Source organism: Labrus mixtus, chromosome 15 (assembly GCF_963584025.1).
Source record: "Labrus mixtus chromosome 15, fLabMix1.1, whole genome shotgun sequence".
Taxonomy (NCBI): Eukaryota; Metazoa; Chordata; class Actinopteri; order Labriformes; family Labridae; genus Labrus; species Labrus mixtus.
Window position 1 is genome coordinate 6,275,624 of NC_083626.1, and position 24,839 is coordinate 6,300,462.

General features: G+C 40.8%; 1 protein-coding gene across 5 annotated transcripts in view; it reads right to left on the reverse strand.

Annotated features, from left to right (window-relative positions):
• mib2 (MIB E3 ubiquitin protein ligase 2) overlaps positions 1 to 24,839 on the reverse strand; it is a 50,258-nt gene that overhangs the window by 17,395 nt on the left and 8,024 nt on the right. For 4 of the 5 annotated variants that reach the window (XM_061058714.1, XM_061058713.1, XM_061058715.1 and 1 more), the window contains exons 2-11: positions 18,039 to 18,437; positions 16,881 to 17,052; positions 7,194 to 7,300; positions 5,567 to 5,761; positions 4,240 to 4,382; positions 3,777 to 3,884; positions 3,536 to 3,640; positions 2,107 to 2,269; positions 1,348 to 1,481; positions 35 to 183 (exon numbers count right to left, since the gene is read on the reverse strand). In XM_061058714.1, coding sequence (XP_060914697.1) covers positions 35 to 183; positions 1,348 to 1,481; positions 2,107 to 2,269; positions 3,536 to 3,640; positions 3,777 to 3,884; positions 4,240 to 4,382; positions 5,567 to 5,761; positions 7,194 to 7,300; positions 16,881 to 17,052; positions 18,039 to 18,261 — 1,499 coding nt within the window. In that variant the 5' untranslated portion in view covers positions 18,262 to 18,437. Of the gene's footprint in view, positions 1 to 34; positions 184 to 1,347; positions 1,482 to 2,106; positions 2,270 to 3,535; positions 3,641 to 3,776; positions 3,885 to 4,239; positions 4,383 to 5,566; positions 5,762 to 7,193; positions 7,301 to 8,793; positions 9,180 to 16,880; positions 17,053 to 18,038; positions 18,438 to 24,839 lie in introns of those variants that run through there. The other variant, XM_061058716.1, reaches the window with a different exon arrangement.

A 24,839-nucleotide genomic window follows, 5' to 3' on the forward strand; every position in this document is an offset into this window, starting at 1 on the left:
ATTCAAGTGTAAGTATCTATATGTGTGTCCCCACCCAAAGGCAGTGTAGTGCAATGCCGTGTCTCCATCTTCATCCTTGACTTCGATGGAGCCGTTGGCCTGCAGCAGGGCCTTCACGACCTCCATGTGGCCTTGGTGGGCAGCGACCTGCAGTGCGGTCTTGCCCTGGTTCTTTATATCCACCTGCCGAGCGTGGACGAAGATTGATTTAGAGGCGTTGACAGCCTGAACAACGACAGACAGAGCTGAATGCAGACTGACCGGAAATAATCTGAGCATGAACCACAACAGCATTAGTCATATAATTTACACATGTAATCCTTATTAATGGTTTAGTCATCACGGAGTAGGAATATTATTAGCAACATCATTTCTGATAAAACCAACTATGATGAAATTATAAACAGAGTTAATATTTCTCTCAATATTTAAAAAAGTGTGTAAAAAATGACTTCATTTGTTTAGGTTACTCGTTCAATGGTTACTATTAAATCTATTGTATCATAGTCTAATCCCAAGGTATATATTTCTATATTTCCTACTGCTATATTGTGTTTAAGAGCAACTAATTAAGTATTTCTGATGTCATAGCAATCTGTTAGGGCAAGGCAAGTTTATTCATATAACATTTTAACAACAAGGCTGTTTAAACTTTACACGAGACATCAAAACATAAATTTAAAAGGATAAAAAGCAACATATCAGAAGAGAAAAACACGTAAAGACACTGCATGAAAAGCAGGATTTTCGTCAGTCATCGTCACTGTAAATTGTTGTGGAAGTTCAAATTAACGGCTCGTCACAGGAATTTACAGTTAACGCCGATAACTGCCTGAAACTGCCAGGAATTGACGTAGATTGGCAGCATCAAAGTGAGAACGATATTATAACAGCTAATAAAACTTATAAAGAAGATAAAAATAAGGATACAAATAAATAAGAAAAAAAGACAATAGAAAAGAAGAAACAGGCAAAAACAACCAGCTAAAGCAGAAGCTAAAACCTATTGAGACCGTTGTGAAAAGAAGTGAAAGTTGTTTAAAATAATAATGTATAAGTGATGGATGACTATCATACTCGATGTTTTAGAAAAACATTCACAATATGTTTAGTTTTTGTAGGTTGGCTTAAGTTAGATAACTCAATTAGCTTGATTAGCATCTACTTCAAAAAGCAACTGCACACTTGTGCTTTCAAACATCTTGACAGGGTGATTTCAGTGTACGGTATATATATCTTTTTTTTTGCTCACTAAGAAACTCTGGGCCTTAATCTCTCTTGGCGCCCTGCTGAGAGCTCTTGGAACGAGCAGTGGACTGCAGCAAAGAGAAGGAGTGCTGCACTAACCTTGTCAGGATACTTCTGCACCAACTCCCGCACTTTGTTGGCACTGCCGTGTGCTGCCTCAATCACCAGCCGGCTGGGATTGTCCTGCTCCGTGGACTGAGACAGCAGCTTCTCCAACACTGAGATGACAGTACCTGAACAGAGACAGATGGAAGGAGGGAGGGGGGATATTAATTTAGCTTAATCAGTTTAAAGTGAACAACATGATCAGAAACAGTGTCAAGAGTCCTCCAGAGGAGTGAAATCCCAGGACAAACACATGCCGGGTAAGGCGTCATTTTTTTCCAAGCTGAACTCAAAGTGAAACCAGGAGAATGAGTCAAAATGTCCCCCATGCGTTGTATTCTGACCCCACACACACATTTCCCACAAACACGAACACATTTCCCTCTGAAGCTAACCCATCCACTGACATAAACACATGCACACAACAGATTTAGTCATGATTAAAAGGCTGCAGAAAAGATGACAAATGTAGGCTGAGCTGCCAAAGCCTCCCGCTGTCAACATGCAGGCTCATGACAAGCCACAGAGAGGCACATTTCAGGAAATGACACCCTGTGGACACACTGCTGAAAAAGAAACAAGACAGAGAAGGGTTGTGACTGTGGCCATGAGTGCCACAGTTATAGCCTGTATGTGAAAGCATGCATGACAGAGCTGGAATGAGGGAGGGAGAGGATGAATAAATGCACGCAGAAGGCAAAGCTGCTGCTGTAGTGTTTTAGATGAGCCCCCTCGTCCCGGCAGAGGCCTTACTTCCAGAATCGTTGGGGTTCTCAGCTGTCATGAGGTTGGCGTCCACCTCCACAGGCTGGGCTGAGAGGCACGCTGGGTTGAACGTCCATGTCTGACCACCAAACGCCACCCGAAGGTCACCATCTGCATAAACTTTTAGCACCTTTCCGACCTGGCCGAGCACCTAGGGGGTAAAAAAACTGTAAGCGAGCAGTCTGTGGTATGAGCAGCTGAGAAAGGGTCTTTAAGTGGGCTAAGAATTGAGAGGTGAGATTCACAGTGACATAAAGTGTGAAATCTAATTAACAAGAATCTACATATGGTCTGTTCTGTACAGGAGCAGTTTCTGAGTGTCTTCAACTTCAGATAAATATAAGCCAGGGCACATTCGGGGAAATGGCTCTGAACTTCCTCACATACGACCAATATTTTAAAGAGCCCATATTATGCCCTTTTTGGGGTTCGTATATTTAATCTATGTACCTACTTTTGTACGTTCACAATAGCTAAAGTCAGAAAAAAGTGTCTGTTTTCATGTACTGCTCCTCCTTGCTCCCTCTACGCTCTGAGTCCGTCAGCTACGCTCTGCTGAGCCCCCACTGTAGAGCCCCACATGGGCCAAGTCTGCTATGATTGGTCTGCCAATCCGCTCTGTCGTTATTGGTCAGTTGCTCAGTCGCTCAGCACGGTTCTCGGAAATGTCCCGGAAATATTGGCAATGCAGCCACTGGCTCCGTCCAAGGGGAGCATAAACATTAGCACCTTAGCACTACTGTGCTACCGCAGGCTACGGCATATCATGGGCGTGCTACAGAAGTTCATGGGCGTGCAACATGAGCTGCTGGGCTTGCCACAACGAGCCAACGGGCTTAGATCAGTGATATCACACTGACAATGACGTCGGACTGACACATTTTTATCGAGGGGGGCTAGAACCGAGGAGGAGGTAGAGAAGCCGCGTTTCCGCGACCTTTAATGAAGTAGGTCACTCTTAATTTAGGGCGTTGTCTGCCAAAAGAATGCTTAACTTTAGCAAGTGACATAGCTAGCATCATGCACACAGAGGGGGAGTACATTTAAGATACTACAAAATCACAAAGGTGAGGAAAAAATGATTGTTTTGAAAGCCTCAGGTCAGAGTTTAGTTCTGGTCATGAAATCACAAGTCAAGATTAGTAAACAAACTGAGTATATATTAAAAGATTCTGTGCTTACAAGTCTAAACGCTCAAATAAAAGTTAAGTCACCAGTTATTGGTGAGAAAAACAAAGTGCAGTTACAGGACTTTATATTTCAACTCTTTGTAAGTCTTTGTAAATATCTTGAAATTCATGACATAAGTCTGAAAAAAGGGCCTAGTCTTGTGATACATGACCACACTTCAGCCTTGTGCCTTTATAAATAATGCTTAATTATGAAGACTTTGTATTATAAGGCTTAGTGAGCATACAGGAGCCATGCTGTCTGTCCACTCTCCATGGCCGGCCTGCAGTCTCTTCACACTCTCCATGTCCTCCAGCACTCTTACTAGTTCTCCAACTCCAAAAGTGTTCACCTAGTGGAAAAAGAAATGTATTCAACTTTGAAGATGAGCTCAGAATCCTCAGATACTCCAACAACTCTCCAGTAAAACTGAAGTCTCTTAAATGTGCAAATGCTCTGAAAGAAGCTTATCTGGAGCTGCTCAGTACCTTGGTGAGGGCCCCAGGATGGAAAGTCCAGCGGATGTTGTTGCTGTACTGGACTCGTACGTCTCCTCGGTCAGTGATTCTGTGAACAGTCCCGATCCGGCAAATGTACTGCGAACACAAACAGGCCGTGTCACTCTGGGTCTTTGTCTGCATTGCTGTGACCTTAATGTTCCCTTTAGCAGCTGTGATTCGAGAGTTGGATGCTCTGTTTCTTTTCACTCTGCTGCAAGCCAACATCCATCTGAGCCACTTATATAAATATTCTGTACACAATGTTCAAAGGGACACATGTGTTTTGACTGTGAGGCTATGTTTGTCTAAAACGTAAAGAGTACATACCATGGGCACAGTACAAACAGGTCATTGTCAGAAGTTGGGAAAAATAACGGAAGTTCAGTTTGTTTCTTTACATTGTAGAACAGGGGGATAAATAAAGCTGTCAATTGTTTTTTTCTGATTATACCTCTGCCATTTTGGGGTTCCAGCCTCCATGCCCCTCTTGCATCTGTCGCAGGATGTCCACCTCCAAGAGACATTTGACCTTGTCCCCCTGCTGGAAGGAGTGGCCGTCAGCACTCTCCTGACGCTGCAGCTCTGCATGCTCCCCTGAACGGACAGGTGTCAGCATTAACAAAAACGTAGAACAAACATTGAGCCCACAACAACAATAGTCTGGTTTAAAGTCAGCATTTATATTTTCAAGCAGACTTTAGAACATTTCAATTTTTTATAAATGTCATATTCAAACAACACAATAATACAGGACTTGTAGTGAGCATATGAGGTCAAGATTTCCAAACGCTAACCCATTGCATTTTTGGTAAACATGCTTATAAACCAATTACAATTTGGTTCAGGATGAAGTGGAAGGCTGAACTTCATGTATAAATGCTTTTGGACAATAAAAGTGACAATTCAGTTTATACAACGAGAAGATTCCCAGTCAAATTGCGTTTTGTCAGGGGCGCCGTTAGCGGAGGGGTTAATGTGACCCCCATGGATGGAGGCTGTGGTCTTCCAGGCGGGTGGCCCGGGTTCGAATCCCACCCGTGGCTCCTTTCCCGTATGTCACCTCCCACTCACTCTCTCTCCCTGATTTCTGACTCTATCCTATCTCTAAATAAAGGCATAAAAATACATGAAAAAAATGATGTTTGTCAGTCCAATCTCTGCACGTTTGTTTTTGCACTGCATCATAACTTCACATCGAACAGTGCACAGTTATGACCAAGCCCTAATGTTTTGCGTGTATTGTTCAAGAAATGTAAAGTGGGGGTCATATTAACTGCATGTCTCCTTCTCTCCAAAACATACAGAACCTTTGATTAAAACTAGTAAAACACTGAAAGTAGCAGTTTGTTAGATGCTTCATTGGTAGCAAGGTGAGTTAAGTGAAACAACATTCAGAGTGGGGTATCGTCTGACAGCATGAGGGTGCAGCAGAAGCAGATTAGTCTCAGCAGACGGCTGTTCAACATGTGTTTGGCTCTGCTCGAGGTTTCTGCCTGTTAAAATGGAAGTTATTCCTCGCCACTGTTACTTTGCTAAATGTTGCCAAGTGCTTTGGTTATGTTGGATTAATGTTGCGTCTCGGTAAATAAAATAACAAACAGTAATGTCTAGACCTTCTCTTTTTATAAAGTGTCTTGAGAAAGTTATCAATAGGCACTGTATAAAATGAACTGCTTTACTCTTAACTTGGCAATGTGAGCACTTAAATGACTGATAAAATAACCAATGACCTGTGTGTGACAAATGCTTACTTAGAAACAGGAATCTGTGTGTCTTACCTAGTTTGGGTAGGTGGTCTTTGTAATAGAATCCTCCTTGGCCGTCAGACACGTACTTGAGGTCTACTTTGCCTTTGTGTCCCATTCGGTAGACATTGGTGGTGCCATTAGACCAGGTGACACTGGCCACACTGCGACCAGACTCTGTGTCCCAGCCGCGAATGTCCACTACCTTCCCAACCTTACCCTCCCCGCCTACACACACACACATATACACATATAAATATAAACCAACATACACAAATATACAGAAACAGTAATGCATCATTGGGTTGGAGAATTGGGAGAAGAAAAAGATCAGATCATTGAAGAAAGAAGAGTCGGCAGAGGAAAGAAATTGTGTTTTTGATCGGGAGAAAATGTGTGGAGATCAGACAACACGTGTAATTATGCAGAGTAAAATTTGACAAGCACCATGCAGACATATGAGACAAATGAGATGACAGACATTTGAAAAAAACGAGTGAGAGACAATTTCCCCTGAAGAATCATAAGCTGCCAAGAATTAAAGTCATTTTCTGCCATTTTCTAGAGCCTGCTCAAATACTTCAGGAACACATTTCCTTTGAAATTCAAACACAAAAGCACCAGGTAAAAATAATAAAAATCCTCATTTTCCAACAAAACATATCCTTGAAACATTGTCAATGCCTATTCTAAATCGCGTAATGTGTAAAGACCTGTACATCATGTTTCATGACGTAAAAGAGTCCTTGTTAAACCTTTAAAGTCATCACGCTGACCTAGTGCATAACCACACCAACTAAACCAGTGACCCGGGAGAGCACATGGCAAGCTGGGGGTTACTGAGCATGCTCAGAGCTTCCTGTATGCACTTAGCGTTTACACTATTTAAGCCTGATGAGTGACTTAACCAATCCTCAGGGCGTTGATTTGAAAGACACCAAAAGGACATTTTGACTCATTCGCTTTAGCCCAGAAAAAGGGAACATTGCTATTCTCAGACACAAATATGACCCCAGACCAGAGAACATATGAAGATACATTAGCATTCCTGCTTTCCCTAAAGGGAACAGTCAGGGGCTTCAATGTAGCCCACTGATGTGGAAGATTGCTCTCAATTACAATTTTGACTATTTCAGACATCAACCCAGGCAGATTGTTTATATGTGAGAAACTTTTCAAAACTGTAACAGCATGAACTTGATCGTGTAAAGTAAAACTGAAGACATTTTATGGACACAACAACAAATACAAGAGCAGAGCAGAAGGAATGACCAATCTCTAGTTTCTCAACACCTGCAACAAACACTTTGTCTTAAGTGAATGTGGTTCTCAGTTTATGCCACCACACAGGGCTGGAACAAAAAAAAAGAAAAACAAAGACAAATGTTACTGAACAAAGACTCTGTGGAGACACACTCTGACGGCCACATCTGTGCAACAGACTCATGAGTCACCAGCAATATAAGAACACACAGACACATACTAACAGGACATTTGGTGGGTTAATGAGACGTGAGGTTAGAATGTTATTATGGGTTGTGGATGGTGAAAGACTTTGAAGAGGTACAGCTTCATGCTCAAGAAGGTAGGGGGGCCTGCTGAGTTGGCAGAGCCATGTTAATGGTTAGGAACCGTCCACCCCGCAAGCACCACCACTCACCGTCTTGGTTTCCCCAGTCCCAGTCGGGTCCACGAACCACTTTAACCCCCTGGAAGATTCCTTTGAGGATGATCCGCGGAAGGTTCTGCCTCGGTGCCAAGCTCACTCTGTGATAAGAGCATGAAGACACAGCTGAACAAACGGCTCAACGGACCACTGCACAATGTCAAGACCTGTTTACGAAATCCATAATATACAGCTATGTCCAAAATATAAAGCAGGCATCGACTGTTCTCTTTGACTCTATGCCAAAAAGAAGCCGGAGATACATAGAGAAGATCTGTATCTCCGTTTCAATAGATTCACTACATCAAACAAGATTCATGATCGGGTCTCCAATTACTTGTCGAGCATTTTATTGACTTTTAATGAAGTAATTATCAGATACTTATAAAACACAAATTAGGATGAAAAAAAAGTCTGAAGGGTTCATAAACATAAGCTGCATTTATGTCATTTCCCATTAAATGTTTGATAACAAACGATAAATCAGATTTTAAAAAAGGCTGCTGTCGGAAAAAGATCAACAACAGATGAAGTGACCATTGACACATCGAGCACTGAGGATCTGTACAAATCTGGTGATGATACGATACAAATCACGAAACAGAAGTTATGATTCAATAAACTGCAATAAATTACTATTCAGGCAGTTAGATGTTAAAGAGGCATTGAAATTTTTCGCAACTGATTTTAGGAAAACCGCCATGTTAATTAGAATATAATACCAACATATGGATCAGTCTAGGTAAGAGAACAAGGTCACTATCTTCTGGAAACTGACCATTAGGATCTACATTTGTATTCATCACTGTCTCTGTTACATCATACAGTATTACTGCTTTTCACCATCTCAGTGAAAACAAAATCAAGTCTTTGTACATTAACTAAAAATAAAATCATCATCAAAATCATCATGAAGAGACATAATATCATACATCTCAAGTGCATTGATACATCTTGCACACTTTAATTACAAGAATGAAATTGGTAAACAGAATGTTTTTTTTTTTGAATTTGTTAACATTATTATTATTTAACATTATTTTAAGTAGAATGAAACATAATGTGTACTTCACCATGATCACTCGTCTACCAAACAGAAATCTGCTAAATGTTTAGGAAAGCTTTAAAACCTGATTTGTCAACATCACTTTTCTTCTTCTCCTCGTTCATTAGCACAGTGCTTCCTGTTTAGCGTAACATTGTGTTCCTGATGTATTTTTGCTTCCTACTGCAGTAGAACTCTTAAAACCACACACTGTTTTTCTGCTTTTATTTGAATACATCAATATTGATGTTGGTAGGTATCCCAGCTCTGCCGCCTAACAGATGACTGTTCACTCTCCTGAACTGCGTCTATAAGGGGTGAGTGCTACGCTGTGTTCAACTGCTAAGCAGGATGTGTACTTAAGGCAAAGTCATTTTTTCTGAGAGGATTTCAGGACTGTAAAACTTAAGAAACCTATGCAAAGCCACAGACAACAATGTCAGAGTCCTCGTAGCTAGCACTGACCTAAAACATTAACTATAATAACAGATTCAGACTTTCAGGTTACATAGTTATATATAGTTAAAAAGTCATCAATGTCTGACATACCTTATGGTAAAGATTTGATCAGATCTTGGTGCAAAAGAGCTGCCTATTCCCATACTTTCTTGAAGAGATCAAAACCAAGCTTCCTTTCAACCCGAACAGCTTTTCGGATTGACTCAAAGACATAGAAAATCCAGTGTGATCAAAAGAAAAAGAGCCTTGGGAGAGCTGTCGTCCTCAGGGAGCCTCATGGAGGCTTTGCTGCTCCTACATGTCTCTCTTGTGATGGGGTTCTGCTTAAAGTTAGCCTCAGCTAACTTCATCCCCTGTCACTGGCCGGATTTCTTAGGTTCCCTGGTGCTACAGCAGCAAAAAAGCAGCACATCAGGCTCAGACAGCCAGCACACAGTCAATCTCAGCATGGGACTGAGCCTGGACAGGTCCGTGCTGAGGACAGTGAGTATCTGCGTATAGAGCTTTGAGCCTAATCCCTGAAAAGCAGAGCTATCAGAAAGCAGGCCACCTTAGGGCAGAGCATAGAGCACGTATAGGAAGTTTAATTTCCCATTTCTAAGTACATGAGGACAGATGGAGATTAATTTGCTGTTCACCCAGTACAAAAGGATGTGTATTAAAGAAAAGCTGTTTTCTGCATTGCCACAATACATTACATTGCTTGTGTTGTGTTTTTGGATCTTTTCTTGGAATGCAGGGTATAAATAGTTCCAGTTTGATAAGGCTAATTGAGAGGGTTGGTATTAGCAACTTCCAGACTTCCTGAACTTCCTGAGTATTAAAGGTCATGGAGTGTGTGGAACTTGACCCACGATCATTTTGATAGTAAAGAGGATATAGATAAGTGGCAGATGTCACTACTTCTCGAGATATAAACATGACCTCAGTGTTGTTGGCATGTTGATTCTTCATGTAGCCTCTCTGGGAAAAACAACAGGTCTTTCAGGGGATCAAGCTTTCTAATCCTGCTCGGCCAAATGTCACCTCAGCTTCCAGACAGGATGAGGACGAGAAACCTACACCTACCGACAGGACAGCTGGGTCAACAGTCAGCCAAGGGTTAGCTTTGCTTTTGGAAGTAAATGCAGTGGAATACGCAGTGAGGTTCAGTCAACCAGATCAAGTGTCGGCCATGTTTACACTTACTGTTTTTTACTTTGGTTTGCCTGTGGAGCCTTAACTACAGTGTGGGAACAAGAATCTAGACTGAAGCACAATGCTGTGAATTGTTATGATCTAGGCAATAAGATACATACAATAAAAGTTTTACCCTTTCATATATTGTCATATTTTGTAAAATGTGAGAGAGACAATATATTTGGATTTGTAATCAGAAAACAGTCATATTGGATAAATGAGTAGAAATAACTTCACTGTTTATGAAATCAGAACACAGTGCCACAGTGCCTGAAACTTCAGAGCACAACTTTCTGTTCAGCTTGGGTAAAGTACTGAACATTTTCCCTAATACGTGCAAAAACATGCTCGTCAACAATTCATCATGAATCGATTTGATGTTTTAGGAACGGCTACAGTCTCACAAAATGTAAACTAAAGTATGGACCTGTGTTCTTATTTTCTCTAATGAAGAAGACTATATGGAATAAGAAGCGTATTTAAAAATATAAATAATAATAAAGCTTTCATTGGGTCTTAACTTCCCTTACCAGAGAACTAAACCCTTTTGAAAGCACTACAGAAGACTGTAGTTTGTGTTGGAGTGATAAGAATGACGTGAACAAATCTACATATGTACATTTCTCGTAAAGAATGAGAACATTCCAGTTAGCCCACTTGAACAAAGTTAAAGTGAAAATGTACAAATTAATTCTAGCTAGAAGCTGGAGAAAGTACTGGAAACTCCGTGGTGGGGATTGGTTTGATGTGCCCTAATCGTGACGACAGGGTGGAGAATGGTGGAGGTCAGCTGCAGCAGTGCAGCTTGATGTGCAAGAGAAGGATTAAGCAGGGAGTCGCCCCGACAGGTTGCCTGGAACTGCGTGTGTGTGTGTTGTTTGTGTGTTGAAGAGCCGATTAACCAGCTGCATACCAACCATCTCCTCGTAAACATATGGTACACGCATATGCTGCCCTGAGCGCTGTCAGCATGCACATACACACCCCCCTGTGTACTACAACACACCAGTGTTAAACAAATGCTGTGAGCCTTTCAGAACATCCAACAGATTTCTGTAGTGTGGACTTCAAACTTTTGCAGATGACAAATCAAGCATATGGCCTTTACATTTCTGAGCTCACTAAATACTTAAAAAATAAACTTTTACTTCAACTTAACTCCAACCATTTAGCTAGTTATGACTTTCCTGCGACAGGCTTCTCAAAACTTTGTGTCTCTTATTCTCTTTGTCTTATTCAGAGGGTTTTCAGTGTACTTGTGTAATACTTACTCCACTTTAGTTTTTTTTTATTTGACATACTGTATGTTAAGCATTATCTTTCCACCTTGTTTATGTTGTTTTAATTATTACTCAGTGAGTGTTACTGTCAGGGAAATGATCATCCCCATTAAAAATGACTTTTATATCAGAATTATTATTATTATCAAACCTTTCTTAACATTCATTTTATCTATCTCATATCCTGGAGATTCACAGTTAGCAAACATTTCCTTAAAGTAACAGCAGCATAATGCTTTATGATCAGCACATGTTACTGCACCTCCACTTGCTTCATATCCAACACCTGTTTTATAATAGTAGCTGTCACAAAGGTAGTTGAATATGTTAGCATGCTAATCCTCACCGTTTAGGTTGTTGGCATGCTAATCCAATTACATCTGTTGTGATTACAATGAGACGCTGGTGTACAGTACATCCGGCTCAGGCCTCACAACATGTGTGTGATGGTACAACTGTGGAGTGTCAGCACGACTTCCCATTGTCCCCTCAGGACACACTCGAAGTTCCTGCCAACAGCATGCCTGTAAACTACAAATAGATCCACCCTGCTGAAGCTGCTATTAAAACCCTCACACGTGTTTGGTCCTCATCAAAGGAACCCCTCTTAAGTACCAGAAAGCAAAACCCCCAGTCCCCTAAGACAAATCACTGCAGGACAAAAACAAGTTTCAGTCATTATGAAACCGAGCTAAATTTGACTTTCCATGCAGATATCGAGAGAGAGTCCCATGACTGCCAGATTATAAATCTTTTGAAATGCTCTCAGTGAAATATGGGTCAGTGTTGTGTGGAAATAAAGAAGTACTGTGTGTTTGGGGGGGGAAAAAACTGTAGTGTACTCCTCTATTTTATTATCTGACTAGAAAAAAAAGTGACTTTCATGTGATGATCGCCCAGAGGTGAACACTCTGTCCCTCTGCTGAGCCACACACACACACACACACACACACACACACACACACACACACACACACACACACACACACACACACACACACACACACACACACACACACACACACACACACACACACACACACACACACACACACACACACACACACACACACACACACACACACACACACACACACACACACACACACACACACACACACACACACACACACACACACACACACACACACACACACACACACACACACACACACACACACACACACACACGATAGTAGTCAAAATAGAATATCAATACTTGCTTCGGTACCACGACAACAAAAGAAGAAATCCTAGGCACCCAATATTGGGTTAATTTATGGTTATTATTAACAAATAAAAAAGCTCACGGCCTCAGTTTTTGTTTAAAAATATCTTGACGCAGATCCAAAAGACAAACAAATGTCCAAAATGAAATGACTTGGTGTGACGTTCCCGTTTATTGTAACATACTGTATGATGAAGACAAACTGTGATGTTGATTTAAGGAATGATTGTTGTCTGTTGTAGTTCGTGTACGTTACATTACGGTAAGAACCACTCCCACCATGACACATAAGATGAGATAAGATAATCCTTCATTGATCCCCAGTGGGGAAATTCACATCCTGTTACTACTATAAAATAACGGATTTCTCTGGCTTTGATAACATTTGGAAATATTTGAGGTAATGTACTTTGTACTCAACAAAGAAAAATATATAACATAGGTTTAGTCAATATTATCTGCCGATTGAAGGATTCTCAGAATTCCATCTTTATACTGTTGACAAATCCCAGTCATAGTGCTGTGCGATACCAGTCAGCCTTGTGCCGACACTGGTACAGTTGTCTTTTATAATATTGATGATGTTTTGTCTGTCTGGATGTGATTTTACCCTGTGTTTTTATATGTTTTCTAGTGAACTCCTGAGTCTGGCAATAAAGATGATGATGATTTAATACATGTAGACATTTAGTGGGAAAACATTGTCATAAAATTCTACATATTGTACGTTTAATATACACAGCTCGTTCATCTGTTTGAAAGCTTCAAGATATCTAAACAAGATGTCAAATAAATGTTTTTAATCATCAGGGGACTATATTTCCCCTATTCTAAGGACAAGAAAGGTTAAACCTGTTGGCCAAAAGTCACTCCACTATAACACCATTATGTAAAACTCAATTTGTTTATTTCTATGTAATACTAACTCAAAGAGGCTCATTTTATTGTCACCTCCAGGGGGTGTATCATTCAAATAAGACACGGACTGGAGGAGCCAAAGAAGTGATTGTTATGCTGAGCGGAGCAGAACAAGCACTGCTTGATAAAAAACGGGAATTTATAGAGAAGCCTAGTGAAATGAGTCCTGAGACTAGTTTTATTGCATGTGCCTAGAAATTTTGGTTTTAAATGGTAAATGGACTTGTGTAGTGCTTTTCTAGTCTTCTGACTACTCAAAGTGTTTTTACACCGCAGGTCACACCTACACATTCACACTGCTATGTAGTGAGACCATCAGAAGTAACTAATCCCATTCATACAGACGAAGCAGCAGGAGCAACTTGGGGTTAAAGAGCCCATATTATGCCCTTTTTGGGGTTCGTATATTTAATCTATGTACCTACTTTTGCACGTTCACAATAGCTAAGTCCGAAAAAAGTGTCTGTTTTCATGTACTGCTCCTCCTTGCTCCCTCTACGCTCTGAGTCTGTCAGCTGCACTCTGCTGAGCCCACACTGTTAGACCCCACGTGGGCCAAGTCTGCTCAGATTGGTCTGCCGATCCGCTCTGTCCTTATCGGTCAGTTGCTCAGCACGCGTCTCGGAAATTTCAACATAAGCTGCAGGGCTTGCCACAACGAGCCAATGGGCTTAGATCAGTGATCTCACACTGACAATGACGCCGCACTGACAATTTTTTTTCGAGGGGGGCTAGAACCGAGCGTTACATGCAGCTAATGCTACAGCTAACAGGAGGACGTAGGAGAAGCCACGTTTCCGCGGACTTTTAATGTTTGCACACAGATGTGCCTAAACATGCACAGGACACTTGGAAAATACACTAAAGGGCATATAAAACCAGAAAAAGAATAATATGGGACCTTTAAGTGTCTTGCCCAAGGACACACAGGAGCTGGGGTTTGAACCTTCAACCTTCCGGTTGAGAGACGACGCCTCTACCAACTGAGCCACAGCCGCTACCAATAAGCATTCTCAATCAGAATGATTGCAAAACAATGTTGGGTTACTTAAACCCAGATAAAAGAGCTTCATTTTCTCCATGTTATTCAGATTAGAGAAACCAATTACAGTGATGCTTAGTTATTTCAAAAACTATATTCCTCCATTTAGAAAACACAGCACTGACGCTCACAGATCTCATAATAGTTTTGACAGATTCTTTATAAAACATCCACAGATTTCATATTTCAACTGACCTTGTATGTGACTATTTTCACTTCAGCTTGTGCTTACCTAACATTACATTTGCTGTGTTTCTGCAGTGACCTCTTATACCACACATGTAGACTAGAATTGTATTGCAATTTCTAACATGAGATTTGAGTCTTGAGAAAAACTTGGCTGTGGTATGCATACTTTTGTTCCAGCTTTGACGGTAAATCTAGTCAATTCAAGCAATTATTTCTTTAGTACATGCTATATTGACAAAGCAAACTGAGTTCTTGGGGAGCTGTGCCAGCAGTCCTTGCCCTACATATACCAGGATGCATTGTATGCAAGCTGTTACGGACAGCTCTGGCTAATACAAATAAGACACAACCGTAACACTTTAAGGTGCACCATATCATAACTTTCTCTAGACCTGCTGTCGATGTTTGCAATGTATTTCGTGACTTCTTTGAAATATGTAAAATCTAACAGTCTGTGGTTCTCAGGGCCAACAACTTTGACAATTAACGATGCTGGTGTCAAGGGACAAACTAATTGTGAAGCTGCACTGATCTGCAGCTAGAGACACAGAGACTGTCAGTAAAAACAGAAGGTGATTTTCATTGTGTTTGTCTACATCCATAGTTAAGATAAGGTTCAAAATCAGGGGAAATTCCTCTTTTTGAAAATACATTTTGGCTCAACCAGACTGAATCAAAGTCTAGTTTCCAGACTGTTGAGAAAATGATTATGAATACACCTAGAAACTAAAGTTAACTAGAATATTTAAATATAACTAGAGTCAAACAGGTTGTGACTCTTACCACCACTATTTTTACCGTTCCTTTGACAGCAGGCCCAGGCACATAGACGGGACAGAGTTGGACCAGGACCTGGCTAAGCTATAGAAGAAATCTGGGTCATACATATCACCTCGTTAAAAAGAGAACAGGCCATCCAGCTGACATTCAGACGGAGCCTGGAGCAGTTTGGAGCTTTACTGTGAACTGATGCAGAAGAGCGGATTCTGAAGGCAGAGCTGGATACACAGGACACTTGGAATCAGCTCACTAAACATTTATCCACAGCGGGCCCAAGCGGGATTTGTCTAAGCTGACTAAACACAGAAACAAGTGCACTTAAAGTTTCCATTTGAAATTGTGCTGAAATATTCACTTCTAGACTAAACGTTATTTTACAGTGTAGTAAGACTCAGAGTTAAACAATGTTTACCATTTACCCTCAAAAACGAAAGCTGTTCAAATGGACTGTGACTGACACGAGTTAAGTCAATCTTGATTCTTGACTCAACTTCAATTGTTGTTGAAGCAACAACTGAGTAAAATCCGTGTTTACTGGTGATGTGGAAAGGTTATCACAGGTCACATGACCGCAGTCTGCTCATAAACAAAGGCTTTAGATCAACTGAAATTGCTCTGCTATAAACTCAATAACCTCAACTTCTCCCACTAACAGATGTTTATATTGTGTTTATGTAACGCTGGAGAGCAGTCCGTGCTGTCAAAGTACTTTTCTTTCTTTGCAGTAATATTTATTTGGAATATTACTCACCATTAGGTTTGTAAGAATACTAAAATAAAGATCTCTACTCCTTCTATTACAAACTAAAAATAAAGCTTTGGATTGCATAAAGTGCATAAGAAATCTGAAGAAGATTCAGAATGCAAGCCAGTAGATGTCACCCTTGAGCACCAGCATGAAACCAAAACAACTCGAGCAGCATTGTTGTGTTAGCATGCTAAGGGTAGCGCTCGTATCTTCACACTGCATGTAAATTTACATGAAATGACCATGATCAAAAAACACTTACGTGACATTCAAATAAGCAGTGAGTACAGTATGTTATTCTTCTTTTCTCTAGTCCCTCAATTAAACAACTTATATACGCGAGGGGAGGAGTCAGCCGGCCGCCCCGTCCATGTAAACACGCTGTAGATACGGCTCAGACAACAACACAGACAGTGGGACTCGGGTGTCACACTCATTGTAGACAGTCATGACTCAGAGTTATTTTCAGAGGATATACTTGAGTTCTGCTACATTTACGTGTGAAAAATCGCATATTCTTCCTTTAAAACACATTTGAGATTTTTTTTTGATTTTTTTTTAAAAGGCCCAGTTTCCTTCAAGAGAAGCCGTATGCTGTGGAAACCAAAGCCAACTACAAAATGGAAATCCTCATAAAATCACAGTCTAGATTTGTAGGCATGAGAAGACAGACACTGGACTACTATAAGTTAATTTGTGAAAACAATGCTAATCGGGTCAAGAAGTTCTTACCTCCTGTAAGGTGAACAAAGCCGGTTAGCCAAAAAAAAACAATTTAACAGGCAAGAATTAAGAAGAATTAGTAGTACTCACGGCTGGGAGTGTGCTGTCTCGTAACGCTCAAAGGCATGGCCCAGGTCATGCTTGTTGTTCATGTAACACTGGGTGCACAAATCGTAGTCGAAGCACACTTTGCACTTCCATCGCATTCCCATGATGCCGTGCTTCTTGCAGCTATCGCAGATTATGTTGGAGTGGCGCACACCTGGGGGGGGGGGGGGGGGGGGGGGGGTGAAGGAGAGAAGTGAGTGGGGTTGTTTATTCAAAATGGTCCAGGTTGTAATTTCTACTCTATTTTGCTACAAACAAATTGTAAGGAACTTGTCGTATCTTGTATAGTGAGTAGGATCTTCAGTGTATCTGTGATATGCAGTGTCAATGTCATATGTCACTGAAGTATTGTAGGCATATGTCATGTCCTTACAGTTGAAACTTTCCACAATGGCTAATATCATGAGATGTGGAAGAACTGAGGCACAAACAGAATGACAAAAATAACCCCACCCCCTCACCCCTCAGCTCCTCATCTCTTCTCCTCCTCTTCATTCGCTCCATTAATTGAAGGGCAAGCTTCTGAGGCAGAAAAATGTCGCTTTATATAGAGCAAAATGCTAATGAGTCTGCATTAATGTGTGTGTCATTCAAGTCCAAAATAGAGCTGGATGGCTGACCATGAGAGATAGACTGAACAGTATCAGAATTTCTCAAAACAGGATTTGTGCAGACGGAGGCGCAGGCAAATCTTTTTAAAGATAGACACGTGGAACCGGTTTTTCAGAAAAAAACATGAGACCCCAGAGGCTTATAGAGAAGCTATTGAAAAGACCTTGGTTTTTTTCAACTTCTTTAAAAGCAAAAAAAAAAACAAGAAAATGTTTTTCAGGGGATGCTGATGGCCTAGTGGTTAGGTCGTGCCCAATGCACAGAGGCTTAAGTCCTCAAAGCAGGCAGTAAGGGTTCAAGTGCGACATGTGGCTCCTTTCCCACATGTCATTCTCTACTATTTAAAGAAAGTCTTGATTTTTATCCAAAATACTTTCTTTACCTTTTCTTATAACTATCATTGTCTGAAACGTGTGTGTGGTTGAATGCATGCAGGAATGTGATGGTATTCTTCTATTCTTTTTTCTTTTTAGAGAGGAACAGCAAATTCATTTATAGGATGGGCAATGACAATAAATCCAAGCTTACCGATTTGAGCGTTGTCATAAAGCAGCAGGTCATAGGCACCCTGGTAGCCAGTGCGGTAGTTGGTCCGTGTGCCGCTGTCCCACTGCACCACCACTGTCTTGTCCGGCGTGGTGGTGCTGCCCTGCCGCCCGATCTCCACCACAGTGCCTACATGGCCCTCTCCATCATCCTGGTTTCCCCATTTCCAGTCCAGGCCACGCACCACGCGCATGCCCACCTCCATGCTGCCTCTGCTGGGGCCTGGCCTGGGGGCTGAGCGCAACGGCCGGGGCCTGGCAGCACCGTCAGAACCGCTGTTACTGGGCCTCCGAGGCTTCTGAGGGACGGAGCTGGATCGTGCCGAAGATATGGTAGGCAGGGACGGCACCAGGGGGGTTTCAGGGAACAGTTCAGGGGTGACTGGAGGTGAGAAAAGATAAAAGTTCAGCGTAAATAAGGAGGAATTAGAAATGCGATCTTTTCTAACTTGTAGAAACTTTTGGGTTCATCCCACTGCTTTCAAACAAGGAAACAAAACAAACAACCTGTGTGTTGTTGTTAGAGGCTGCTGAGGGACTCCGTAAGCAACATGCCATATGTCTCATTAATATCTGAGCAGTGTTTTTCCCTTTGCTGGTGGATTATTCACTGGAGTCCTTGCTGTGTATCATGGCACACTTCTGGAGAGAGCAGCTGGACACAACTGCTACGCCCCGCTGCGCTAATCAAGCCCTGACCCGACATAAGCAAACACACACACACAGACACACCGAACACACACACACACACTTAAAGTTGCATCCTTGGCTGATCACACCATTTTTTCGTGCAAACCGTAGTCAACTATATACGTAAATCCAACTAGTGACCTTGAATTGTAAGATGTCAACATACGACTATCCTAAAGAAAAATAAATAAAGCTGTTTTACAAATCCTCAAGTCTTCACAAGATGACATAAAAAAGTCAAAATCTGGTCACAAGGGCAAAACTCATGATCTCACACACTCATCACCGACTGATGACTCCAGTGTTGTGAATGAAAGACGCTGGGTGCATACAGGAAAGAAGGAAAATGGATTTATCTGGCAGCTTGAGTCAGCAGTGTAGTGAAGAAAGGAACTTTTGTTGAACAGCATGACCATCAGCAGAAATCTATTCCTGTTCATTAATCACAAGTGACACATAAGAAATATTCTTGTATACACCGGTGCATTGTTTCGTCTTTCTTAACAAGCTTCAAACTTGTTTAAAGAAATCCTCGGTGAGTCGGCAGTTGTATTTCTGTGTTTGATCATACCACAAAAAAAGATTCAGATGTTGCAAAAACAAAAGCTGCAAGTTTGTAAAACTGAAGGAGAATAATCTTTGAATTCTTGTGGTGGGTCTAGGATGGTGATACAGCAGTGACAATTATAAATATCCAGTCAAAGCAGAAATGTGCACACAGGCTTAATTTAAAAACGTACACAGGGTTGTGAGGTCACTGTGATCACACTCCCAGCACGACCCAACAGCCAACCAATTTCTTTCGATCTTCAGCTTTTGTAACTAGACAACCCTTCTGACGCTGAGTTAAAAGGTTACAGAGCAAATTTATGACTGCACGACCTTCGATTTAAATTCTACACAGTTCACAGTTTAATGTGATATTTTGTGCAATTACTTTCAATGCTAACGGTATCCTCAATCGCTCGTTACTATGCACGCTTCTCAAAGATACTGAACTGATCCAAAATGCCCTACTCCAGATGGAAGTATGAGGAATACGATTTAAAACTTTATCCAGATGCTTTTTTTTTTTACTCAAAAAAAGAAATCCTTGAATGTATATCAAAACATCACAAAATTAACATCAGCAAAGTGTTTAAAAAAAGGGGGAATCTGGGGCGCCGGATAGCCTAGCGATAATGTTTAGTGCCCCATGTGCACAGGCTATGCTCCTCATCGCAGCGGCCGTAGGTTCGAATCTGACCTCGACCCTCTGCTGCATGTCATCCCCCACTCTCTCCTCCCAACATTTCCTGTCTCTCTTCAGTTGTCCTATCTTATTAAGGGAAAAAAAATAGCCCAAACATGGTCCAACAATTTTTTACTGGGAATTAGCATTAGCATGGGTAGCATTTAGGACCCTCAATCAAGTTATTATTGTTTACTTGCACAGTTCATTAAAATTCAGAACCATATACATGCATCAGTAAAAGCACCTATATCAGTGAATGGCTCTATGATGATTAAGTTGAATGAATCTGAACACGACTGCAGAGACAGTCTGAACACACAGACCAGAGCTGACCCTGAAATCAACCACGATGCATAGCCAAAGAGTGAACCTACATCTGACCACATCCCTCGGCAGATGGTGATGTAAATCCATCTTTTCTGTTTGCAGTCACCATTAACCTCAATTGGAGGGACTTCAGCTTTTTTCTAATATTGACAGTGAAAAAGTATGAGTGACTGAAGTGAATCCATGTCAGCTTTGTGTATTTGAGTGTCTAAGTGCAGTGTGTGGTAGAGAAGACATTTTCAACATCATATTTAGACTGCTTTAAAGTCTATATTTATTTGTGTGTTCACAGCCTTACGAACACAAACATAGCCTCCATTTAACTTGAAATATTCACAGAGAATTATTGGTTATTGGTATTGAGTATACAGCCTCGTAGTTCTGTTTGGTTTAAAAAATAATAATAATAACGTGTCAATAACAGGGAAGACAGATGTTGGTCATGTGGCTCAGATTACACTTGCATGCTTATCAAGATTACAATGTCATTTTGGTATTAAAGGCGTCTGCTTAAGCATGCTAACATATGGGATGTAGGGGATGAGAGGAGGGAACGCAGGCTGCTTATGCTCCATTTGCTGTCCAAAATGACAGCTTAGCCTCTTTTTTACAATGGAATTATAACCCACCTAATCATTCAGCATTTCAGCGGGCAAACTGCAAACAGAGGAGTTGTCACAGGCAGAGGAAATACCAAATGTGACCATATAATTTAGTATGCTGAAACCTAGGGAAGGAACTGAATATCATCTAACAGCAGCTCCACACTGATATACTGGTTTGAAGAACAACTGTGAAGAACACAGAAAAATGTTGACCTACCACCTACATTTGAAACTGTTCAGCAACCCCCACCACCTCCCTCTCTGCTGCCCCCACACAGCGTCGTTCCACAGAGAATTCAGGCCGACCAAACTGATATCTTATCATTATTAAATAGACCAGAACCAGGACTGACAAGCAGACACAACAATGGGGAATTCAGGGGAAGACTTTACCTACAACAATGTCAACATTTCTAATAGTGAGCTTCATCTTTTTCCTCAACAAAAACACGTTCAACATATTCCAAAAAAAAAAGCTTAATAAGCTGTACTTGGAAAAACATTTAGTAATAATATACTTATCATCTTAATCTCACTACAGGTTATTTCATGATGTTGACATATGGTCAATGCCACAAAATGAAAGTGAATCCCAAAACTGCAGCAGTTTGCAATTAATACCAACCAAGTTATCACTTCTTAGTGATAAGTTAAGCAGCCACACTTGAGTCTGAAAATCTTAAGTCAGCAGCTATCAAGGAAAGAACACTGTAAAAAAGAGTTGTTAAAAAGGGATCCTGTGAGAAGCTTTTCAGGACTACATACAAATATTTTTTAAGAACTATATCCTGAGCCACCAAGCCTCTAAATGTGGTGGCGCAGGTAAAATTAAATAAATATGTTTAAAAATTGTACAATTTACAATAAGCTGATCTTATGTAACGCCATGGTTGCTTCAGGCTAAAGTTGGAGGGTCGGGTCAGCTGTAGCTTTAACCGATGGCAGCAGTTAATCATAAGTAAAAAGACATTATTTTACTCCTTGAGTCCAAAAGCAACTAAAAAGCAAACTGACAACAGGATTTTGTGTGCAGTTGTTATGTGACAAGATAAGATGAACCTTTATTTATCCTACAATGGGGAACAACAAAAAAGACAAAGAGCATGTACAATGAGTGCACACAGGTCACAGAAAATCAAACGCTACAGAGCAGTAACAGAATTTCTTATACATTCCTTATATTATTGCACATCAGTTTTAGGTGATTGTAATATGGTTGCACGAGTGATTGAAGTGAATCCATGTCAGCTTTGTGTGTTTGAGTGTCTAAGCACAGTGTGGGGTCAAAAACGATAAAAATCTGGACTGATGAAACACAAACAAACAGCTGGTCTGAACTGGGAACAGCCTTCAGTTTCTGTAAATTTACACTTCTATGTTTAGTTCGGCTGTTTTTCCATACCTTGTTTTCTTGTGTTTAATGTTATCTTGCATCGACCAGCAGGCCAAACTCCAGGACTGTGCCGATAGACGGAATGTGTTCCCATGTTTACTAGCAGCAGGAGCCAATGAAAAATCTGAACCTTAATTCTCTGAAATCACTGATAACCAAGATGTTGCCTCAGACATTGACGACATCGACAACTTGTACAACCGTCCATGATAATGCTACTCATTGACGTAATAATAAATAGATTTTCTAAGGCACTCTTTAAATCCGAGACACAACCCCTTTCAAGTTAATATTCAAAATGTTGTCTGAGATGGTATTAAGTAACAATTTGAAACCAAATAAAATCTGCTGATTACCATATAGCCCCCAAATGTCAAACAGCAGTGTGCTAAATTAATTATTTGACTCAAAGTCAGCTGATTCACATGGCTCGGCAGGAACTTAAAGCTGCAAAAATGAGACAAATCACTGTTCATAGAAGGAGTGTGGCCTCAGTCGGGAGGATTACAGCTCTCTGCCTGCAATAACAGATGGACTGGCTTCCGTCATACACACTGCTGAGGGCCAATCTGGGAGGGCAACGTCAACCCTCCTTCACAAAAACAACGAGACAGGCGTTTGGCCACAACACCAATAAACACACAGCCATAAACAAATACATTCTGTCCACTAATACTCAGGCATGTTACGTCATTTCCAAAGAGGAGTTTATGCTACTTTTTTAAAGTACTATACGTTTAGTTTTTAAAACAAAAAATACATGTGGTACTGGTTCAGCTCAGTTGGTAGAGCAGAGGCTACAGTCCTCGTTGCTCGGTTTGCAGGTCTGCTTCTTGATCCTGACACCGTTTGGTGCATGTCATCCCCGTACAGTATCTCTTTCTCTACATGTCCTGTCACTCTATAGCTGTGTCACCCAAATAAAGGCTGAAGCCAAAAAAAAATAAAAATACTATATCATGATGTAATTGTGATCTTGTTCTGCGTTATCTGTTGATAAACTACAACAGAACTGTGTTGCAAAGCTTTTAGCTTGAACATGAAACAGAGCACATCACCCCAGTTCTAGGTAATCTGAACTGGATGCCAGTATTTTTTATAGTATTTAAACCAGTTAACAAGATTTAGAATTGTTGTGCGACTAGCCTACATATCTAACTCTTTTAATAATACCTCAAGACCTCTGTGACGCCCTCCACCAAAACAAATAGTCCCAAGCCAAGGCAGTGGGACATCTAAAATAGCCTATTTGAACAACAAATGAATACATAATTATTCACTATATGTTCTTAAACTAGTGCTCACTCTTCCTCTCTTCTTCTCTTCTCTTTTACATACGTGTTCTTTTGATGGTGCCTGTCTTGTTGTTGGTTTAATGGCAGAATATTTGCTCTCGGTTTGGATTTTTTAAATTGTTGTCTCCTGCTCATTCACTTCACTTTAAAGCAATTCAAGATAGTACTCCCCTGGTATAAAATGTCCCATAACAATTACGTTTTAGCATTATTAGATAAGGTGGGAATCATTAAAAAACAATTAACTTGAAAGGTAAATTCTTACAAGCAATCTAGATCCAAAGGCATCAGTTTGCTTTTTGTAAAGAAGAGGAATTAATCACTGCTGGTATTAAAACACTTCTTCTGTACTATGTAGATATGAAGAGTAACCCATTTCCTCTTAAAGGTTACCAAGAGGCACACATGTAAAATGTAGCGTCGCACACAGAGGCCAATCCACATGATTAAATCTGAACAGAAGCAAGAGGAAGCGACACGATTGTTCTGAGGAAGGAGGACTGAAAAACAGTCCAGCACAAACACAGAACCATTGTTAGTCCTCTCAGTTTGACAAGATTCAGAATTGAATTACAAAACCATCCACAGACATTCAAGGTTTCACTTATCACATATAGCAAACTAGGAAGTCTTCACCCAACAACAGGCTGACCTATATACAAACTGCGAACAGTTTCAAAATGGAAAATGACTCAGGAGTTTTATTATTGGCAGACCCTGTGCAATCAGATACTGTGTGAAGGCACGCTCAGGCTGTATGTCCTCTGACACATCTATGACTGCTTTGTTTCTCAACTTTATTGTCCAGGTAAAGGAAGCTGTTTGCAAATTTCATTTCGTATCACTGCAAACAGATCCTTAATGCTTAGCAGCAATCCACAGAAATCTACACACATGCATTTTTCCTGACTTAAGCCTCATCAGCCCTAATATGACAATCCTGTTGGAACTGGTTCACCTCAGAAAGATCTGGTGGCCACTGCCAGAGTGAGGACTTTCAGGAAAATCAATAAGAGTAAATAACACATTTAGAAAGATTCCCTGTGGGGGACATGCCTCAAATAAAACTCTTAATCGTCTAAATCAGTTACTGGGAATCACTCAGAAAGAAAGCATGGCAAAATATTTCATAGTGATCACCCTTTATTAAACAATATTACAACAAGCTCAAAATGTACCGCACTGACATCTTCAGTTATTTCTTGTCTCGTCAGCTTTGTCCAAAGGCAACCTTACAAAG